Source organism: Equus caballus, chromosome 24, assembly GCF_041296265.1.
Source record: "Equus caballus isolate H_3958 breed thoroughbred chromosome 24, TB-T2T, whole genome shotgun sequence".
Classification (NCBI taxonomy): Eukaryota; Metazoa; Chordata; class Mammalia; order Perissodactyla; family Equidae; genus Equus; species Equus caballus.
This window is the reverse complement of record NC_091707.1, coordinates 48652249-48673432: the sequence shown is the minus strand read 5'-3', so window position 1 is coordinate 48673432 and position 21184 is coordinate 48652249. Positions and strand designations below refer to the sequence as shown.

General features: G+C 59.0%; 1 protein-coding gene across 2 annotated transcripts in view; it reads left to right on the top strand.

Moving 5' to 3' along the window:
• ITPK1 (inositol-tetrakisphosphate 1-kinase) overlaps positions 1 to 21184 on the top strand; it is a 172551-nt gene that overhangs the window by 148940 nt on the left and 2427 nt on the right. For both annotated transcript variants that reach the window (XM_023628307.2, XM_070250342.1), the window contains 5 exons: positions 2079 to 2177; positions 2581 to 2621; positions 6309 to 6474; positions 12016 to 12083; positions 17021 to 17183. In XM_023628307.2, the coding sequence (XP_023484075.1) occupies positions 2079 to 2177; positions 2581 to 2621; positions 6309 to 6474; positions 12016 to 12083; positions 17021 to 17183 (537 nt within the window). The remainder of the gene's footprint in view (positions 1 to 2078; positions 2178 to 2580; positions 2622 to 6308; positions 6475 to 12015; positions 12084 to 17020; positions 17184 to 21184) is intronic.

Genomic DNA, 21184 nt, shown 5'->3' with positions numbered 1-21184 from the left:
TGTTGAAGGGCTGGGGTGGGAGGGGACGTTGAGGGGGCGCTGCGAGGCAAATCTAAAAACCGGGCTGATTTGCCTGTTCTGAAAATCTGGTGGTGGGGAGTCTGACGTGCTTTCAGGAGGTAGCCTGTGTGACTCCAGCAATTTCTGAATCTTCCTGTGTGTGGCGAGGGGGAGGTGGGCCAGGGCGGGGCCCCTGCCAGGCCAGGTGAGCACCTGCCCTCAGTCCACCTGTGCAGCATCCTCCAGTGTGTTCACGCCTCGAGCGTCACATCTCTCTAGGGCCGGGCTGCAGGGGCTGTGTGTTCACAGGAACAAGCCTTTGCACAGACTGCTTCCTCCCGCCAGAGTGGTGGAAGAGCCTGCCGGCCCCCCACCACCGTTGCCACCCTGGCTCTGACTCTGGGCTGGGGGTGCAGAAATGAGGCCTTGTTTAGCTAAGGGCTTACAGCTGAGGGTCAGGACATTGTCCCCCACGCCTCCCCACTCTGATTTTCCTGACTTCTCTTTTCCTGGCCTGCCGTGTGAGCCGGGCTCCTTGTCCTGGCTCTGTCATTGACTACCATGTGACCTCGGGCAAAGACGACCTCTTGGGCCCTTGGTTTCTGCATCTGTCGGTGGAGACTCTGTCACCACACTTACAGGATTTAATGAGTGTTGTATGCGGGGGGCCAGCAGCGCCTCCTCAAACTACCCTCCCGGGGTCCCCAAGAAGCTCTGCAACCCCTGAAATCTGCCAACACTCTTGGCCTATTTGGAGTTTGGACTTTGTGGGTGAAGGAGGGAGATTAAGACGTTTTTAATATGCCCTGTGTAATTCTTGGCATTCATTTTAATGAGCTTTATGAGGCTGGATCTCACCCTGGTTTAACGTACTGACTTCCTAGCCAGCCAAGTAGCTAGAAGCTCTTGGAGACAAGCCGCTTGCTTATTTACTTTTGATCTGGTTTCCAAGTTTGTGGGTGGGGGGCCACCCCCACCCCACTAACACTTAGCCTTTCCCAGCCCTTGTGCCCAGAAGTACAGGGTGGTCCCACCTCCTGAGAGCTGTTGGTCTGATCAGGGAAGAAGACTAGACAAGAAGTAGGAGTAACAAACCAGTAATGTAGTTGAACCATCAGTAGAGAGTCAGAATGCGTTTTGTTATCCCTCAAATAATCTGTTTTGCCTTCACTCGGTGCCTGGCACCTGGAGCATCCTGATGAACAGAGCAGATTCAGTTCACGGGGCTTTTCAGAAAACCAGACACACCTAGAACCTGCAGGGTGGGCGCCTGGAGGAGGTGGGCACCCCTCTGAGACTCGGGGCTCAGGAGAGCTGAGGCGTGGGGGGAGAAGGTGTTGGCAAGGGCTGAAGTGTGTCTTCAGTGCAGGAGGGTGGGAGCGTGCTTGAGAGGAGCTAGGAGGCAAGACCCAGTGCGGGGCGGGGGTTGATTAGCTGTGCCATTCCGTCTTCTGCCTTGCGTTAGGTAGGGATAGGGTGCAGGCCCTGCCGTGCCGCTGCGGGCGTGCTCATGCGTCTCCGCAGCCTCCGCTCTCTCCTCAAGGGGCTGCTCTGCAGGCTTCAGAGGTGATGCCTGCAAAAGCCCGTAGCACGGTGCTAGCCACATGGCGGGGGCTAAGTGTGCCGCATGGTTCCTGTGATTCCTGTTGAGCCAAGACAGCAGGTGGGGGGACCAGTCTGTATTGAGCCAGAAAAATGTGCATCGCTGGTTGAAAGTTCGGGTTTCAAAACAGCGTCCTGTTGTAAAGCTCTGTGTGCGTGTATGTGTATCTGCCTAAAACAAGGTGGTCGCAATAGTCACGTCTGTGAAGGGGCGTGGTGTTTACTTTTCTTTGGTCTTCCAGTTTTACACTTATCATATATTGGTTTTGTAATTATAGAAATGTTATTAGAAAATGTGATTAGAGAGTGTGCTGCTGTTCTCAGTGGGGGGTGTGTGTGTGCACGTGACTGTGGAATTGGGGCATCAGATGAGGAGAGCAGGGCCTGGAGGGCGGCCCCCAGGGAGGTGGGTCTGACCCAGGACGCGGCCGGCGGGCAGACGTGCTGACTGACGCGGGCTTCTCCTCTGTCCCCAGATGACAGGATCTGCTCCCCGCCCTTCATGGAGCTCACGAGCCTGTGCGGGGACGACACCATGAGGCTCCTGGAGGAGAACGGCCTGGCGTTCCCGTTCAGTGCGTATCACCTGGAGCTTGGTGGGGTGGATGTGGGGGGCCATGAGTGGGTGGGGCTGTCCACGGCCCCCTGGCCTTCACCTTTCCAGGGTGGATGAAGGCCTTGGCTGCCTAGGAGGGGATGGCCCTGTGTCCCCCACCCCCCCCCCCCCGCACTGTGGAAACAGATCCTCAGGTAGTCTGGACAGAAGGGCTTTTCGTGCCTGGCCTGGGGTGTCCGTCCGGATCACCCTGAGGGCAATTGCTGGCCGTCGTCCGGCCGGTGTGTCTCCCCAGCCCCCACCTGCCTCTCTCGCCAGCGGCAGTAGGAGTTTGGGGAGTTTCTCCCTATATCTGCCAGGCTGGGCTTCATGGGTGAATCACCTTGCTAACTCCTCTCGGCTTTTCTCTCCCTTACCCACAGTTTGCAAAACCAGAGTGGCTCATGGCACCAACTCTCATGAGGTGAGTAGATTTGACCACCTGACTGCCCCCATCCCCTACCTCCCCACCCCAGCCGTCCCCCCCGTCCCCCGTCCTTCCAGCTCAGGGTGGGGAGCCCACTGGAGGCTCTGTGCCGGATCTCACATCTGCTGCTCCCGCCCCGTGTCCTGCTCCTGGTTGTGGCTGCTTCCTGGTCCTGTCCTTCCCTCTCTCCCTCCCTTCCTTCTCTGAGCTCCCCAGGAGTCAAGCAGGAGAAACGCTGCGGCTTTGCACGCTGTCTTCAACCTCACCCCTTGCCTGTCCTGTCCCATGGCCAGGATGAGCCTGCCCCCTTTGAGCCCATGCGAGTCATGACCCAGTCTGACCTGTCCTTTGGCCTGTCAGTGTTGCTCACTCCCCGGGCACCTGCTCTGTCGGGCACTGGGCTGGCCCCACGGCCGCTGTTAGCTGAAGAGATCCCATCCCTGTCCATGAGGATCTGCCTGTCCTGCTGGGTTGGAAGAGGGTGGGAGGGGGAAAGGGCCCCTACCTGCTCGATGCATTGACTTACCACCCAGGTCATTCCTGGCCCCACCTCAGGTGCCAGGGGACGGTCACATAAGACATGAATCCTGCCCTGACGGGAAGACAGAGGATCCCAGAGGCAGATAGCACCAGTGAGACGCAGTGCAGGAGACGGGCAGAGGAGGCCTTTTGGGGCGAGAAGAGCAGATGGCCAGGGAGGGGCTCCGTTGGGTCTGTGTTGCCCTCATGTCGTTAGAAACCATACCTGGGGCGTTGCCTTCAGGGCCCCTCACCCCCTGCCTTTCATGCTCCTCCGGGGCACAGCTCCCCCGGGGCACAGCTCCCCCTTAGGTGCATGAGGGCATGCTGGGCCCTATCATTTGACCCATAGAGAAGACCCTGTGGTAAAGCCTGTCCCTGGGCAGCTCCACCGTCAGAGATGCTCCACAAGGCCTGTGACTAAACATGGACCACCCCACAGCCACGCCCTGTGGAAGATTTCTCTAGTTCTCTTTATCCTGGCGTGTACTTTCGGGCAAGTGTCTGTAAACAGATAGTGTTCATGTGGTGTGGTAGGTGCTGTGATGGGGCTGCGAGGCCCAGGGGCACCTCTGCTCGTGGCAGGAACGTGGGGGCAAGAAATCCCAGCCCGCTGCGGAGGTCAGCTGTGTCCTAAGGTCAGGAGCCCCCGTGGAGCCCTCCCAGTCCAGGCCTGCCTGGGGTGCCAGCGGTGTGCTCCATGCCAGGCCCAGGGGTGGGGAGTAGGAACGCTTCAGAGCAGCCAGAATCATGTCCCCAGGACCTATGCTCCCCTCAGTGGCATCAGTACCTACCTGCCACCTGGCCCTTCCCACCGCCAAACAGTTGGTCTGTCTGTCAGTGCCATGGGGTTTTCAGGATGGTTGGGTGACAGCATTTGTTGGTGTGACTAGACCAGCCTGACACAGAACAGGTCAGTCTGCAGGGAGGTAACCCTTCTGCTCTTTACACAAGAACTTTGGTATCGCAGAGACCCAGAACTGGGCCTGGCTCTTAGCACTGGCAGCTGTGTGACTTTGGGCAGATTCCCCAGCCTCTCTGAGTATCTGTCCTGCACTTGTAACTGGGTATGTGGTGGTGGTTGCAAGGATAAGGGACTTGCTGCATGTGCCGCCCCGGGGCCTGGCACAGGAGCTGTTTGATATGCTCTTGTGGAACCAATTGCCCTCTAGCCTGCAGGGTCACTGCGGAAGGGATGGGGGTTCTGGATCCAGGTGAGTGCCCTCCTCCGGAGGGGTCTTGACCCTCCGGTGTGGGGTCAGCACCTTCAGGGGAGGCAGCTGAGGGTCTGAGTCTGGCTCCAGGGTGTACATACATGCGTGCCCCCGTCTCTCGCCTGTGCTCCCTGACCCACAGTGTGCTGTTTCAGGGAGGGGTTCCTCTCCTCCAGGGTGGGGTCAAGGACAGAGCCTCCGAGAACAGGACCTGGAGGGCTGGAGAGTCCCTGGGGGCTCGCGTGTGCTGCAGGCTGCCTGCCTCCCGTGAGGCTGTTAGCGTCAGAGGGATGCGCCCCCTGGTGGGATGCCCTCCACAGCGTGAGCTGGTGCAGGGGCCAGGCTCCTCCCCTAGTTCCCGTTCCCTGGGGATGCTGGGTGCAGCGAGGACGGAGGGCACCTCTGTGCATGTGATTAGCTTCAGACTGGGACGTAGGGCTTTCGGTTGGGGTCCTTCTGGCACCCCAGCCTGCCCGAGCCCTTCCCTGAGTCCCCCAGCCCTTAGATCCTCTGAAATCAGGACGAGTTTACCAAATCACTCTGTTTTCGTTTTATGTTCACAAAACTGTTTGGTTTTTTGCTTTAAGCCAGTGAGAACATGCTAGTTTGCTCCACAGTGGAATACTCCCCCTCTTTGTTTAAACCACTGTGCTAAAAGCTCAAAGCACCCCCAGAGCCACCCCGCTGTGGTTATTGATGCGATTTTACTGGCGAGGAGAATGGAGCTTACACCGGGCGAGTCCTCTGCCTGAGCTTATGCAGCGAGTGCCCGAGCTGGGGTCTCCTGCCCTTTCGTGCTCTTGTCAGAAGGCTGAGGAGACGTTCGCTGCAGTATACACGCACGTGCACTTGTACACACACACACACACACACACACACACACACACATTGTTTCCCTGTGCGGCCTGGATCTCTACTTCTGCTCTGCCCAGCCGAGCGCCACACACACTAGGTGGTGCTCTGTGATGGGTGACGTGAGCGGCAGCAGCCAGTGCAGGCAGCCAGCTGTCCAGGCCCTGTGATCCCCTCCCAGCAGCCCCAGGCATCTGCTGGCTCCGTCCCGGGGCCCTGTGGGCTGGGGATTAGCCGTGGCCCCAGCACTGGCAGCTGGCTCAAGTGGGCTTGGAGCAGCCCCGGCCTCAGCCAAATCCGAGAGGTTTCCTCCAGCTGCCCCTCTGCTCTCCCGACCTCAGTTCCCTGCCTGATCCTCCTGTTGGAGACCTTTGTCCCTGGAGGAGACACAGGGCCTGGAGCAGCATGTGGCTATTTCTTAAGCATCCGTATGGCTCACTCAGTGTGTAAGAGGGCAAGGCTGGCTGCTGGGCAGACCCGGTCCCATTCCGGGCTTGGTCACTTTGCAGCAGGTGGCTGAGCTTCTCAGGGCCTCAGTTTGCTCATCTGTAAAAGGGGCATGGTGATAGTGCCCTCAGGGATGCACTGTGAGGACCACACCAGGTGATGCATGTTAAAGTGGTCACAACAGGGCCTAGCATGTCCAGAGTGCTCAGAGGCAGCCCTTGTCATTACACAGGCTCTGACCCAAGGCTTCCCAGCTCCTAATCCATAGTCTTCTGCTTCCTGCCTCTCCCTCCTGGGTCTTTGTGGTAGAACCTCTAGGATGTCATAAGAGTTGGGTAGTATTTGCCCCAGGGGCTCCCATTCCCAGACTACAGTGTGAATAGTGGAGCTGTGCAATGCACAGCCAGCTCAACCTTCCGTGGCAGGCCTAATGGTGCAGGATTTCCAAACCCCCACAGCAGGAGTGAATTGATCTCCAGGTGTTCTTCTCGAATCCCACTTCACTCACCCTGGCTTGAGACTCTGCTTGGGGAATCCTCATGCCACTGGGCCAGGGATGGGCCCTGATGGTGGTGCTCTGGATAGGTAACGCGCCCGTGTCCAAGGCTGGAGGGGTGGCGGACTGACAGCCCTTGGCCCCCTGTCTCCCCAGATGGCCATTGTGTTCAACCAGGAGGGTCTGAGCGCCATCCAGCCGCCCTGCGTGGTCCAGAATTTCATCAACCACAACGCCGTCCTGTACAAGGTGTTTGTGGTCGGCGAGTCCTACACCGTGGTCCAGAGGCCCTCGCTGAAGAACTTCTCCGCAGGCACATCAGGTAACTGAGCCTCACTCCACCTCCAGCTGCCCTAAGCCCAGGGGCATGGCTGGGACACGGCATCAGCCATCTGTCCTTCAGCACTAACCCTGGCCACCCCGTGTAATTTCTGGAGGGAGGAGGAGATGCTCTGAAGGTTGAAAGAGTTGCATGCAGGACCTTGGAGAGTCGAGTGAAAAACCCCTGACCAGCAGATTGCCGGGGCTCCATCCACAGGCACCACCATAAACTGCAGGAAGCACCCGGAAGCTTTCTGTACCCCAGTCACTCCCTGGGACCCTACGCGTTAATGAGACTCAGGAGGAACGTGCTGGCGTGGATGATTGGCCCTTCAGGGAGGGAGGGACGGAGGGGCCCTCATATTTTGAGGGCCAGAGTGCTGACGATCTTATGTCATCTTTCTCCAACTGGGGAAACTGAGTTCTTGCCTCTGCAGCTGCTGAGGTCAAGTTAGCACGCGGAACACAAGGCTTCCTGGCTGTGGGGCCGCAGGCAGGCCAGAGGTGGGCACAGTCACCCCACCGTGCCCCCTCACAGGGGTGAGGACCACATGGGTGAGTGTGTTTTGGGTCAGTGGATGATGGTCCTAAGTGTCCCTGTGATGTCACACGGCGGTGGCCTCTGCGCGATGCTGCCATCATTTGAGGCTTCAGACGGGGTCCTCTAGGGACGCTGAGGGCTCCAGAGCTCAGCTTTTCTTCAGCTGCTCACCTGACACCAGGTGACCCTTGGCCATTTGAAAAACTGACACTAAGATAAGGATTTGCTGGCATTGGGGCTGCTCAAAAGAATGTTCTGGTGCCTCCAAAGGCATCTCTAAGGCAAGTTCCGGAAACCCTTAGAACAGTGGCGGTAGCATCTTTGGAATCCGCGTAGCTTTCCACGAGGACCCTGTGGAGGACGGTGGATTGCCCTGGCGTGGTTTGCTCATGTATCTGTCTGTGGAAGGGAATTGCGCCCTCCCAGGATGAAACACCAGGCTGCATTCTCTCCATCTCAGCGAACAGATGTGTCTGTCTTCCTGAAGTCCCTGCGGGGGAGACTGCCTGTCCCCATCTGCTCCTCGCGCTGCAGGCCGTCCTCTTGATGGAGTTCAGCTGCTCCGTCTTCTCCTCTCAGCCCTTCTCCCATTAACACAACACCGGGAGCCAACACTGGAAATGTGCGTCTCTTCTTGCTCCCTTCTGAGCACAGGCAGCCTCCCCAGCCAGGCGTGGGAGCTCCAGGGCGCGAGACTGTGTTTTCAGGGCTCAGGACGTCCCCATCCTCACCCTGGTCCCAGCCCCTGTCCACTGGGGTGGTGGAATGATCTGGGGGTCAGGGGACAGACGTCTGGAGGGGTCTTTTTGCGTGTGGCTGTCTACCGGCAAGAGGCATCTTATAAGTTGTGGGCTGGAAGAGGCTGGGCCAGTTTCTCTCTCAGCCCTGGGAGCCACGAGGGGTGGTGTAGGCTCTGCATCTTGTGTCTGAGGACAAGCACTCCATGTCTGTGTGTTTCCAGGTGGGCTATTTACCGTAAAATGCAGACCGGCGCCGAATGAATGAGCAGGTAAACACACAGAGCTAGCGGAGAGATGTTTATCGGGCTCAGGCAAGCTGAGTCACTTTCATTGTGTCCATCCGTCAGTCCCCAAAGCCGATTCCATGTCCACTGTCTTTAGGGCACCGGGCTAGGGAGCTGCCATGGGCTTTGTTCTTTTTACACGCGTGTTCTCTTTCTGGATGAGGAGCACAAGGCGACAGCGCCCCTCGAGCTGGACCGACTGAGTGGGGGCTTTGGGGCTCCGGCCTCTTCCCGCCCCCACCCATCTTTCTGGTTCCCCTCATCCAGTGTGGTGGCCCCGGCTTCCCCTGTCCATGCAGGGAGGTGGGGCTCCCGGACTGGGATTCTGGCTCTGGAGGAGATACGAGGCCATCAGCCTCCCCGCCACCACTGCTGAGCTCTTATGATGCTGTTTTGGTCCTCAGGTGCATGTTTTGTTTTCACATGCTCACGTCTCTAACGTCAGGTGTGCCCTGCAGCCAGTGGCATCTGATAGTTGCCTCGGCTGGAACTAAGGTCAGGTTCTTATGGAGGAGTTGACATTGGTCTGCGTCAGCCAACGGGGACACTTAAATTCTCTGCCCGTGGTTCCCAGTCTTGGGGAGACTGCTCCCCTCATTCCACCCAGTGCCAGGGTCAGGATGGACACGCTTCTCCGCTCCCCTTTCCGTGCTGTGGGTTTGTTCTTGTTTCCTTACCCTGCGGACACACCACCGTTATCATGCTCTCCGTCCTGGTCCTCTTCCCTTGCAGGTACGGAGAAGAGCAGTACTACCTGCCCCACGGAGCAGGTCTCAGCAGATTTTTTCCTGCAAAAGGCCAGAGAGTAAATATTTCCAGCTCCGTCACAATTGTTTAATGCTGCTGTTGGGGCGTGAAAGCACTATAGACAACTATGTAAACGAAAGGGCATGGCTGCGTTCCCATCAGACTTTATTTACAAACGCAGGTGGCAGGCCAGGGCTGGCCTGCGGTCCTGTTTGCTGATCTCTCGTCTCGATCGTCTGAGGTTTAGTAAATGCCGTGTTTCCTTGAACCTGCCACGTGCCCAGCCATGTGCGAGATGCTGGGGTCCAGCAGGGAACTAGTCGGCCAGGTGTCCCGCCCTCGTGTGCTTATATCCTAGAGGGAGAAACCACACACCAGGAAAGAAGTAATCAAGGGATTAATTGTGGTGTGAGATGAGGGGCTCCAGAGGAAGCAGTGGGTCCGGGGATACCACTAGGTGAGGGGAGCTGCTTGGCCAGCATGGCTGCGCTGCACAGCTCATCTTTGTCTAAGAACTGCAGCAAGACCCTGGTCGCCATCTGCGGCGCTATGACATGCCCTGCTCTCCGGAGAGAGACAGAGAGATGAAACAGATAAAGCTGAAGAAAGTGGGGCCATGGCTCATGGCTGCACCGCTGACTTACTGGGATGTTTGGGGGTTCAGCTCGTCATTTATTCTTCTTCTTCTGGACATTTTTCTCAACTGTAATTTGGGGACAGAAGCAGCCGTATTCCTCACTGCCCTCCCTCCCCTGCAGGCGCTGGTGCTGGTTCTTCACCGGGCTCTCAGTGTCTCGGGAGGAGCCTGGGAACAGAGTAAAAGGCCCTCCAAATCCGGTGCTCCCACAGTGAGAGTGCAAGAGCCTGGCCAGGTCTGTCTGTAGAGGGACTGGGCATCTTAAAGCTGCTGCAAGGGGTGCTCTGACCCTTTCTGACCCGTCCCAGCTTCCCTCAGTGTCCTGCGCCAGCAGCCTCCAGCCATTCCCACCCACTCTGGCCCCTGCTCAGGCCGTAAATGGGGAGTCGCTGAGCACGGAGTGCTCACTCCACCCTGCTGAACAGTCATCTGACCAGAGCCCCTGGTCAGTTAGCCGGGAGAAGTGAGTCCCCTTTGAAATGGTCCACACTGTTTGTTTTTAAAGATTGGCAGCTAACCTAACATCTGTTGCCAATCTTCTTTTTTTCTTCTTCTTCTCCCCAAAGCTCCCCAGAACATAGCTGTATATTCTAGTTGTAGGTCCTTCTGGCTGTGCTGTGTGGGATGTCACCTCAGCATGGCCTGATGAGCGGTACCATGTCCGCACCCGGGATCTGAACTGGCGAAACTCTGGGCCACCAAAGCGGAGTGAGTGAACTTAACCGCTCAGCCACAGGGCTTGCCCCTGGTCCACACTTATGATTGAATCTTCTTGCCACAGGAAGTTGTTGGGTGACATGGTGTGTCCAGTTCAACGGGCACTGGGTCAGCCCCTCCGAGTGTCCGCCCCTTCCTTCCTGGCATAGCTAAGCACCCATGGTATTCCCTATGGTTCCTGCAGGCTTCCCAGCCTCCCTGAGCTGGGCTGTGAAAACCTGCTCTGGGTGGCCCTTCTCCCCCAGGCCAGCTCTGCCACCCTAGCCATTGCCCTTGGGAACCCAAGGGAAACATGGGAAGCGCCAGGAGGTGCCCTGAGCTCCGTGGCTACAGGGTGAGAAGGTGAGCAGTGCCTGCAGAAGGCCAGAAGGCCCATCCCAGCTGCTCCAGCCCTGCTCCGGCCGGTGGGGCTTGCCACCCCCAAAGGCTTACTTTTCTCGGCTCTCAGCACCCAGGAGCAGAGATCAGGGGGGCTGCTTGGCCCAAGCCCTGCAGGCTGTTTATTTTCCCCCGGCTCCTTCCCAGGACCGTCTCCCATGCACCCCGTCTGGACTGGCTCTGGTCGGAGCGGCGGGAGGAGTGTCAGGCACACTGGGGCAGCATGGGGCCTGCGTAGTCCACTAGCAGGAAGGATGCCAGTTAGACCTCAGCACCTGCCTGCTTGGCTCCGCCCGAATCACCTCCTCGTGCATGATTCTTGCGACCCTGTAATCCTGGAGCTGGTGGGGGTCATGGGCAGCCAGAGCAGGTGCCCCCTCGGCCTGGCCCCTGGCACACAGTGGTGCTCAGCCAGGGCCCTTCCTGTCCTGCGCTTAGGGGCCTGGGTCCCAGGGATGAGCCTGTGTCCTGGGGGACGGGAGCCATAACGCCCCACCCCAGAAGGATGGATGCCAAAGCTGCCCAGGCCATGTGGGGTCTGGTGGCCCAGGACGGCCCCATGCCATTGTTGGGGGGTCGTGGAGTGGTGACAGACAGGCTTTTCTGCGACTCAGACTGAGGCTTGTGGTTTTGTGATTCCTGCATTCGTGTGCCCACGCTTCCACGTGCTTGAGAACCTGTTTCTGACCGACAACTGTACTTTCCTTTCCCTGGGACAAACAGACAAACCGACTGCGTATTGCTCTCATTATCCTGCGGGCTGGTCTGCCTCTCCGGGTACCCTCACGGGGCAGGGGGAGGCAGGCATAGATCGAGGAGGATGGGGTGGGAGGAGGCGGAGGGCCTTTCAGGGGCTGTGCCAGCTTCCCAAGCCAAACGGAAATTACTCTGGATGCTTTCTTGGATGGATCCTACAGAAGCCCATGTCTGACTTCCTCTTTTTTCCCTAAATAGTTGGGAAACAGCAGAACCCCTTGTATTTTACACACTCAGCTGCCAAGTGGCAGCCTGGCCATTTCTCAAGGGCTACCCCAAAAAGGAGTCCATGGGTGGATACAGGGAGGGGTTGGGAATACTGGACTAAATGGCGTTCTGGACCTCAGCCCTCTGGGCCTTTAATACTCGGGGATGCAGCGTTTCCTGCTAACTTGGCCCCCTTTCTGGTGCCCTGTCCATAAGACACACTAGACCCTTTGGGAATGGGGCCCTAGGGATTGGGGGATGTGATCTGACGTGATAATGTAAGATGGTAGCAGAGTCATTGCTATATGTGAAGAAACGGGAGCCCTGCCTGGGCATGTGTCTGTCCACGGTGTAGTGTCTCCTTGGGATGGGGGTGCCTGGCTCGCTGGGGTCCCAGGTGGCTGCTGCTGGACCCTAGGCCTGAAGGCCACCGTGGCCTGTGGGTGGGGTGGTGCTGCCCCCTGGTGTCGGGTGGCGGAGTCGCCGTCCCTGCCTTGAGCTGCTAACTGGCTCCTTCCTGTCTTTGCTTTTTCAGACCGTGAGTCCATCTTCTTCAACAGCCACAACGTGTCGAAGCCAGAGTCGTCGTCCGTGCTGACCGAGGTCTGTCTGTCCGCCATGGCGGCCTGGCATGAGGCTGCCATCACTCAAGCCTGGGTGTGGGGCCAGGGCTGAGCTCTCCATCTAGGCAGGGTGGGAGGGACCTTTGCCCCCTGCCAGGGGCCTAGGGCAGCTCCATGGACCCCTCTTTCTGCTTGCTTCGGGCCTTCATGCTGACGGCCATCGTAGCCATGCCCGTTCACCACCAGCTGCCTTTAGATGGAAGATTTTCTGACTCTTCTGCCAGCATGAGGAAATTTCCCTGATCACGAGGAATTTGAAGACCTGCTTTCTAATCTGCCTTTTTCCTGACTAACAAAAGGGGTTGGGGGGACCTCACCTCAGTTTTCCTTTTCCTTTCCTTGTCCATATGCGTCCAGGAAGCATTTGCTGAGAGCCTGTGTGTCCACAGGGGTTGGGGTGGTTCGTGTGGGTGCTGGGCTCTGGGCTGCTGCTCAGTAAACGCTGCTGTGTGTCCATCCTGGATGCCCCATGGGGTCACAGCCAGGCACTGAAACAGCCTTGCAGGGGCGGGGCGGACAGCTCCACCTTCCCCAGGGGGAAGGCTGTGCTCGGCGAGGTTAAGGAGTTTCTCCAAACTCACAGGGCTCTTCATTCACGGGCAGAGCTGGGATTTGACCCCAGATCCATCTGGTTCCAAAGCTGGGTCTTCCAGGAGTTCAGGGCTTCGTATCTCACTGGCAACGGCAGAGCAACCGTTGCCCAGAGCAGTTAGAAATTGCCACGGGGCCAGCCTCTGCCATCCCTCTCGAGTCTCGCAAGGCAGCGGCCTCTGCTGCCACTTCCCTTGAACTGGGAGCCTGGTGTCGAGTCCCCTGCTCCCGAGTCATGGCCATCCTGGCTCTTCTGGGAGGATTTGCTTGTGTCTCCCTCCCTGCCCGGAGCCGGTCTCGCCAACGTGATCCATGGCAGACCCCCACCCCCCAGGCCTCACTCCCCTCCGTTCCGTGTCAGGGGCCTGCGTTTGACTTACTGCCTCCTGCCCCCGACCCAGGCTGCTTGTCTGTTTCTTGTTTGTTTCTGGGTCCTTTGAGGAGCCAGCTGGGTGCTGAGGGGGCCAGAGGGAACACCAGCGCCCCTCAAGATGTTGTTAGACATTCCCCAGGAGCAAGTTCCCTGGGCAGGGATGCTTGGAGAACAGCCAGATTTCCAAGAGAACCTCTTGGCGCCTGGCTGTGCGCACTGCAAGATGTAAACAGGGGCTCTGTGCCAGAGAAGGTTTTCTGTCCTTCTAAGCTCCAGAAACTTGAGGCCCGCCCAGTGCCACAGGGCTCCTTCCCAGACCCCATTCAGGAGGGAGTGGGCGTTCCACAGACTTCCCAGGAAGCTGGCCCTGCCAGTCCCCTTGCACAGCATGGGGCCGGTGGCCACTGGCGCTGTTAACTGATGCCAGAGGGTCCCTGTGAGGGCTGTAAGCAAAGCGACCTGCTGGAAGTGACCTTGAGTGGTCACCTCGCCACTGCTCGGCCTGTTTCTCCGTCTGTGAAATGGGAAAGGGTCAGCCTAGACCTGCTTCCGGGCCTTCTCTCCACCTGCTGCTGTCGTCGCCTCCTTCCCTGAGGCAGCCAGTCACCCGGGACTGACAACACAAATAGAAGAAGGAAACGCAGTCAGCAGTCCCCTTTCTATTTGGGACATAAGCCCCTTCTGTACACCTGCAGGCTGGCCTGGCACAGACAGCTCCATTCCGGGCATGCCCCTTCTCATCCTCCTGCCCCCGGGGGCCCTCCAGTCCCCATCTCGCCTCCTGCAGGGAGCCTTGCCCTGGCCCTGAAGCCTCGCTTCCCTCCCAGGCTGGATGTCCCCAAGGGTGGACCCAGCTCCCACACTCAACTTGCAGGCCCCCAAACACTGGTGTAGGATATTGGATACCAATGAGGCTGCCTGGGGTCAGACCCAAGCTCCACAACATTCCACCTGTGTGGCCTTGGGAGAGTCCCATTGCCTCTCTGAGCCTCAGTTTCCCCATCCTGCCCTGAAGTGTGGTCAGGGGATTCCAGGAGCTACTAGATGAAAAGGGCCCGCAACTGAGCCAGGTGTGCAGTAAGTGCTCCGTCAGTGTCAGCTGTGAGGGGCGACGAGGGGGACCTGGGGGATCCACGTGAACACCCCTCACCTTGTCCATCGCCTCCTTGTTTTCCAGACCATCATCAAATCCTTTGTGTTTATGACCCACGGGCAGGATTTCCAGCCCTTTATCCTGTCCTAGGGTGGCTGTTTGGTTTCAGATGATCAAATGGCTTCAGAAGGATTTCTGAGATTCCTCAGCTGAGCTGAGAAAGTGCTTTCGTAAACAGCATGTCACGAGGCTTTGTAACGAGGCAGCACCCTTGCTGCCAGGCCTGGGCTGCGGGCCGCAAGCCTGAGTGCCTTAGGTCCTCACCACAGTCTGCGGTGTAGGGAGCTTTCCTCCCTGTTTATCAGGGTGAGAAAACAAGACCCAGAAGGGTACGTTCAGGGCCCCACAGGGGAATGGGCAGCGCAGAGGGGCCTCTGACGTGGGGAGGGCCCTGGGCTGCAGCACCCCTGGCCGAGCTGCTGCATGAGACGGTCTCTGACCCTCACCTGTGAGAGTGAGCAAGAGGCAGGCGCCCACCCAGGCAGGCAGGTGCTAAGTGATGAGGACCTGTCACACCAGCCTGGCACTGCCCCTCAGAAAGTGTTTCCCCAATAAGATGCCACGGCAGCAGGGTCGTGGCATGGGGGCCCTGCCTGTTGTGCGGAGCCAGCGGGGGTGGCCCGGGGTGGGCTCCCTGCTCCTCATGTGTCTGGAAGTTCCCCACTGGCCACTTCAGCATCCTGTGCTGGGGTCAGGGCCCTTTGTCCTTGGTGCCCAGGGGTCTCTCCCCACCCCTCCTGACCCAGCCTCACTTTTTTAAGAAGTTGAGGTGAAATTCACATAAGATACAATTAGCCATTTTAAAGAGAACAATTCAGTGGCATCATTTAGTACATTTATTATGTTGGACAACCACTACCACTATCCAGTTCCAAACATTTTCGTCACCTCAGAAGAAAACCCTGCACCCAGTAAGCACTCACTCCCCATTCACCCCTCCCCCCAGCCCCAGGCGACCGGTGATCTGCTCATCGGCTCAATGGATTTACCTGTCGGGACCGTTCATATTAATGCAGTCATACCGTATGTGGCCCGTCGTGTCTGGCTTTTTTCACTTAGCCCGGCGTTTTCAAGGTTCATCTGCATTGTAGTGTTGTATGTAGTAGTCCATGAATTGCAGTCCGTTGTGTGGATGACACAGTTTGTCCGTTCGTCTGCTGATGGAGACTTGATTTGCCTCCACTTCTTGCCTGTTGTGAATAACGCCACTGTGAACGTGGTTGTACACGTGCCTCTTTTCAATCTTTTGGGCACATACCTTGGAGTGGAACTGCTGGTCAGGTGGTAATTCTGTGCTTGACTTTCTGACCCAGCTTCACTTTGCTCTCTGCTGGACTAGCCCCGAGCTTCCCCTTTCGCCCCCACAAGCCCACAGCCCCCAGGACTCGGTATTTATTGAGCACCTGCTGTGAGCCCTATTCTGGCTGACTTAGAGGTGACCCGGTGCCATCCCTGCCCTGGAATGCAGGTGGAGCACCTCCTCCCAGATGGGCGCGTGCTGTCCCCCCTCATCAGTGACCTCATGGCTCCTCCCAGCAGTCTGGGACGGATGCCTCATTGGTCCCGTTTTGCAGATGAGCAAACCGAGGCACAGAGAGGCCAAGTACTTTTCCCTAAGACCACAGAGCTAGGAAGTCACAGTTAGGATTCGAATGCAGATCCCTCTGACTCTGAATCCTTCCCAGTGCAATGTTCCCCGTCCTTGGACGCCCTGGCCAGGGGCCAAGCTCGAGCCCAGGAAGACTTGTGTGCCTGTTCCAGGCCAGCTGTGACGAGCAGAAAATGATCAACGTAGGGGGGAGTCCAGGGCAGGGTGGGAGGACTGTGGGCTGGGCCGGCCCCATTAGCCCGTGGGAGATTTGCTGAAAGCTGAGCTTGGCCCCCAGGAGCTGGGTGGGAGTGGCAGAGTGGCCTCCGTGGGGAGGCCCATTCGTGTGGGCTGTGAGTTAGCGTGGAAGCCCTGTAGGCAGCCACTCACCGGGAAGGGGGGCTTGGGAGCCCCGCCCGGGAGCTGGGCGGGAGTGGCAGAGTGGCCTCCGTGGGGAGGCCCATTTGTGTGGGCTGTGAGTTAGCATGGAAGCCCTGTAGGCAGCCACTCACCGGGAAGGGGGGCTTGGGAGCCCCGCCCAGGAGCCCTGTGACCCCCAGCACCAGGCAGTAAATGAAGGCCAGTCCACGGGACCCTCCCCCTCACAACCTTGAGGTTCTGGCGATGACAACCCAGTGCCCATCTCTGTCCCGACCGTCCAGCGCTCACAGCTCTCCTGTAGGTTCTGGCCTCTGCATGTTTGCGTCCACTGTGCCCGCACCCGGCACCTTTCTCCTCCCATCCTGGCCCAAATTCTCCCCTCCTTCAGGGTCCAGCTCAGGCTCCCTGCCCCACAAAGTCTTCCCGTGTTCACAACAGAGTTTCCGTCTCCTTCCTCCCTGCTAAGAGGGTTGGGTTTTTAGAGGCTAGCAAACTTAGGTACAAATCTGTCCCTCTGCTTCTGAGCTGTGTGACCCTGAACCAGCCCGACGCTCTCTGAGCTTCAGCTTCCTGTGTAAAATGCTGACAAAGATGCCCGCCTCCCAGGTTGTTGTGAGGCCTAGAGGGGTAACATACACAATACACCTGGTAGCTCTCCGGTCCTTGGCAGGACTTGGGAAACGGCCATCCTAGTGCTGACCGCCATGGGTCTCTCCTGCGTCCTTGCCTGAGGGTAAGGCCAGCCTGGGGCACCTCACTCGGGGGTCTCCGTGTGTGTCGTGGCATCGCGCCCCTCCGCCCACGGCCTGACTCCTGTGTATGTGTCGACAGCTGGACAAGATCGAGGGCGTGTTCGAGCGGCCGAGCGACGAGGTCATCCGGGAGCTGTCCCGGGCCCTGCGGCAGGCGCTGGGCGTGTCGCTATTTGGGATCGACATCATCATCAACAACCAGACGGGGCAGCACGCAGTCATCGACATCAACGCTTTCCCAGGTGAGCGGTGGGCTGGGCGCCACCTCCGTCCGTCTGCAGGCTGGTGTCCTGGGGCAGCGCAACAGGGCGGGCGAGTCGAGTTGAGCAACTCCATCCCTCAATCTCCGTGGGGTAAATGCAGCCCTCGATAGGCCTCAGTGCCCACCCCCCGCAAAATGGGTGCACAGCGTGTGGGGAGGAGTGAACTAGGTCCATCTGTACATCCAGCCAGGGAGAGCGCTGGGCGCATTGTGGGCCCACCCTGGACCTGTGTCCTTCCACCTTTTCCTCCTCACCCTGTGCCTCAGCGTGAGCCTTCACTGGGGAGGTCTCACTGATCCCTTGGGCCCCTGTAGGTTTAACGAGCAGAAAGGAGTCCCCTAGTGAGGGAGTTGTCCCAGGACAACTGCAGGTTGGTGGCATGGCTGAGCTCCCTCACCGAGCCACGGTGCTGGGGACAGCAGCTCCCCGTGGCTGCGGCGCCTGCAGCAATGATGGCAGTGATGTCCCGCTTTACACAGGAGCACACTGAGGCTGCGTGACTCCTCCACCCGCACAGCAGGTCAGGGGCAGAGTCCCACTGTGATCCCACTGGCCCCGGAACACACCGGGTGCTTACCCGCTCCATGGTACTCTGCCTCGAGGCCTTGTCTCACCCTGATTGAGTATCTGCTGTGGAAGGAAAGAGCCAGCTGCTCAGTGGGTGTGAAAACGAGCGGGAATGGCTCCCTACCCTCAAGGCGGTTAGCATCTCAGTGGCTCAGGGGCCTTTGCAGGGAAGGGCTTGGGCAGGGCTCATGGGGTACCAGGCCCTGGACCGGGTGCTTGATGTGTCCCTCCACCCCCCCAACTCAGAGCACGTGAGCCAGGCCCGGCCAGCACCACAGGGCACAGCCAAGGAAACCGAGGCTCGGAGAAGGCCACCCACTCCTTCAGTCATTCAGTTGACCTTTATCAAGGGCCCACTGCGTGTCCCAACTGGTCCAGACTGGGGTGCAGTGCGAGCACGGCTGCCAGGACCCTGCCCTCAGAGGCCAGGGGTGCCCAGGGCTCCTCTGTGAGGCGGTGACGTGGGAGCAGAGCCCAGCGAGAAGGGAAGAAGCCACCCCACGTAGGATCCCAGGCAGGACAGGGTGGAGGCCTAGTGTGCGGGAGCGGCACGGGAGGCCTGGATGAGGTCTGAGAGGAGCCCGCTGTGTGCGTGGTGAGAACGAGGGGTTTACCTCTGAGCAAGACAGGAGCTGCCACTGAGGTCTGCTCCTGAGTAGAAAGTCAGACCCACTGGGACCAGGGTGTCTCCCCCAGTCACCCTGGTGCGGCCTGGATGGAGAGCTGGATTTCGCCCGAGGCGGGGTTTGACACAAGTGTGCCCTAATGAGAGCGAGCCAGGGAATTGAGGGCGCGTTGGGGGACACTTATCATAAACGGGAGGATCTCAACCAGGGAGGACGTGGGGACAATAACAAAGAAATGGTGGCAGAGTCAGCAGATTGGAGGGACGGGGAGGGAGCAGGGCAGGCTGTTGGGGCAGACGTTCTAGAAGGAGGGTGATAGGAGGTGGGGAGAGCAGGAACCATGCAGCTGAGCTTTGCAGTGGTGCAGGGTCCCGAGTGACCCCTCCCAGCGCTAACAGCTGTGTGCGACTTTGGCCAGGTGGGCGTCCTGGGTGCTCAGAGGAGGGGCGGTCACTGGGAGCCAGCGAGGATGGGGAGCCTTCTTCCAGGGGAGCCAAGAGAAGGGCAGCCCAGGACTGGGCATGGAGGGGTCTGAGGCTGCCTAAGTGAGAGGCTGAGCACAGCGGATGCTGAGGGAGGGCCCAAGGGGAGCACGTGTGGCCCAGGGGCCCAGAGGAGCCCTGTCCAAGAGACACACTGCCCAGGGCGGCCCCTGCTCTCCCTGCTTAGTTTGGAGCCTGGGTTTAGAGCACTCATGGGCCCCGAACTGAGGAGGGGGCCCTCACCCCAGGGGAGGTGCCCTGGGCCATGGGTGTCTGGCAGCAACCCCGTCAGAGGGGCGTGCTGGGCTCTGGGCAGTCATCACAGCAGTAGCTGTGGGTGGCAGGCCCATCTTGTGATGACCCCCCACATGCCAGGCCCATCCTGCAAGCTTTACTTGCAACATCTCATTTCGTACTTGAAACAACACAGTGCGCAAAGGACTGTTAGGCTCTCCATTTACTGCTGGGGACGTGGAGGCTGGGGGCTGGGTGACTTGTCCAAGGTCACGGGGCTACCAAGTGGCGGAGCCGGGATCAGGACCCTGCGCTCCTGACCACAAGGCTTTCTCAGCTTGAGTTGTGGCTTCAAATCCTGGCTCTGCCTCTATAGTCTGTGATGGGACAAGCCACCTCCTGGGGCAGTCTCAGTGTTCAATTCTGCATAGTGGGAACAACGCTTCCCACCTTGCAGGGACAGAGGAGGTGGCGTAGACACAGTGCCTGGCCCCGAGCTGCCACCCCGCAGCGCTAGTACATGCCTCGGTCTGCTCTCCCCAGGCCAGTGTAGAGCTGGGGGCCCGGAGCGGCCTGCATGGCTTCCGGCCAGGTCGAGCAGACCTGAGGGGTGACCTCCCTGGCCTCCTGTCCACCCTCAGGCCTCCACACGACTCTAGGAAGCACACACACCCTGCCCTGGGCCTCCTAGGCCTCGTCTGGGGACAGCAGAGTGGTTGCTGAGGAAACGGCTTATGTTCCCTGGTGTTGGCCTGACGTGATCTCCAGCTCTCCTCCCCCTGCTTGCATCTCCACCTGGAAACCCAGCAGCGCACCTGCTGGTGGCCCTGAGGGGCCTGGGTCCACCCTATCCTCCCCTCAGCCCCAGGCTGAAAAGCCCCCAGTCCTAGGGCGGCGCCAGCACCACACAATATTCAAGGCACAGATGGGAGCAAAGGGCCTGGTTCAGACCCCACCCTGCCGCTTAAGAGCCTCATGTGCTCACCCGTACAGTGGGACGGTCATAGGGCCCCTCTCCCTGAGGCTGCGAGGAGGCCATCTGCACCACCATCTTCACCCTCCTGGTGAACAGTCTCGAGTCCACCTGTTGACGGTTCTTTTTGTCTTTGGGGCCGGTTCCTTCCTCTCCTCGTCTGTGAAATGGGATAGTTGTGAAGGTGAAACGAGGGGATGGTGTGCGCGTGGAGCACTGTGCACACGAGCTGTTTCCCCCTGTTTTTACTGTGGCACCTCTGCTTCCCCCTCTCAGCCTTGGGCCCCCTTGAACCACAGCAGTTGTTCACTGAGCAAATGAGGCAGCCCCACCACCCAGCACTGTGCGGGCTTCTCTGTAAACAGTAACGCCCTGCGCCCATCTCCAAGCCTTCCATCTCACCCGCCTGGTGCTGGGGGCTGTGCAGCCCACCCTGGAGGATGTGTGAGGGTCCCAGTAACCTCTGAGCACCGGGCCCAGTGTCGGTGATGCAGGTCACATCTAGGGGAGGGGACAGCACCCGGAGCCCCTCCAAGGTGGGCACACTGTTCCTTTTCGGGGACGCACTTCCTGTCCTGGTCATTGTTCTTGCAGCTGTGTGCCCGGTTCTCTTCCCTCCACGTTGGTTTGGGCAGGCGGGGGGCACCCACCCCCTGTCAAATTTCTTTTGAAGCAGGTTTTTGGCCGTCAGCAAAATCTCCACCATAGATCCGAAACCTGCCCGGAGGATTGGTTTGCTGATGTTGGCATCTACGCTGGGAAATCGGGCAGTTTCTGTTCAGGAGCCCCGGGCCCCACTTGTTAGGGGGAGTGGGTCTCAGCGTGAGGTGGCCCTGTCTGGGGCACCCAGTCTCTGTCCCTTGGCTCTGATGCCCAGAACATGTGGCGCAAGGGGTCCCCCTGTAGGTATTTTGGGAGGAGAAGGAAGCAGACTCAGTTCCAGGAGCAGCTGCTGTCGATCAGCCGTCACCCAGTGCCAGCCCCTCTTGTGGTCGTGCCCACAGGAACCTCCCCCTGGGAATTCTGTTCCCACGTGAGGAAGCTGAGGCCGGGCGCATGGAGGCGAGGGGGTGTTTATGGTTTAGAACGTGAGGAGTG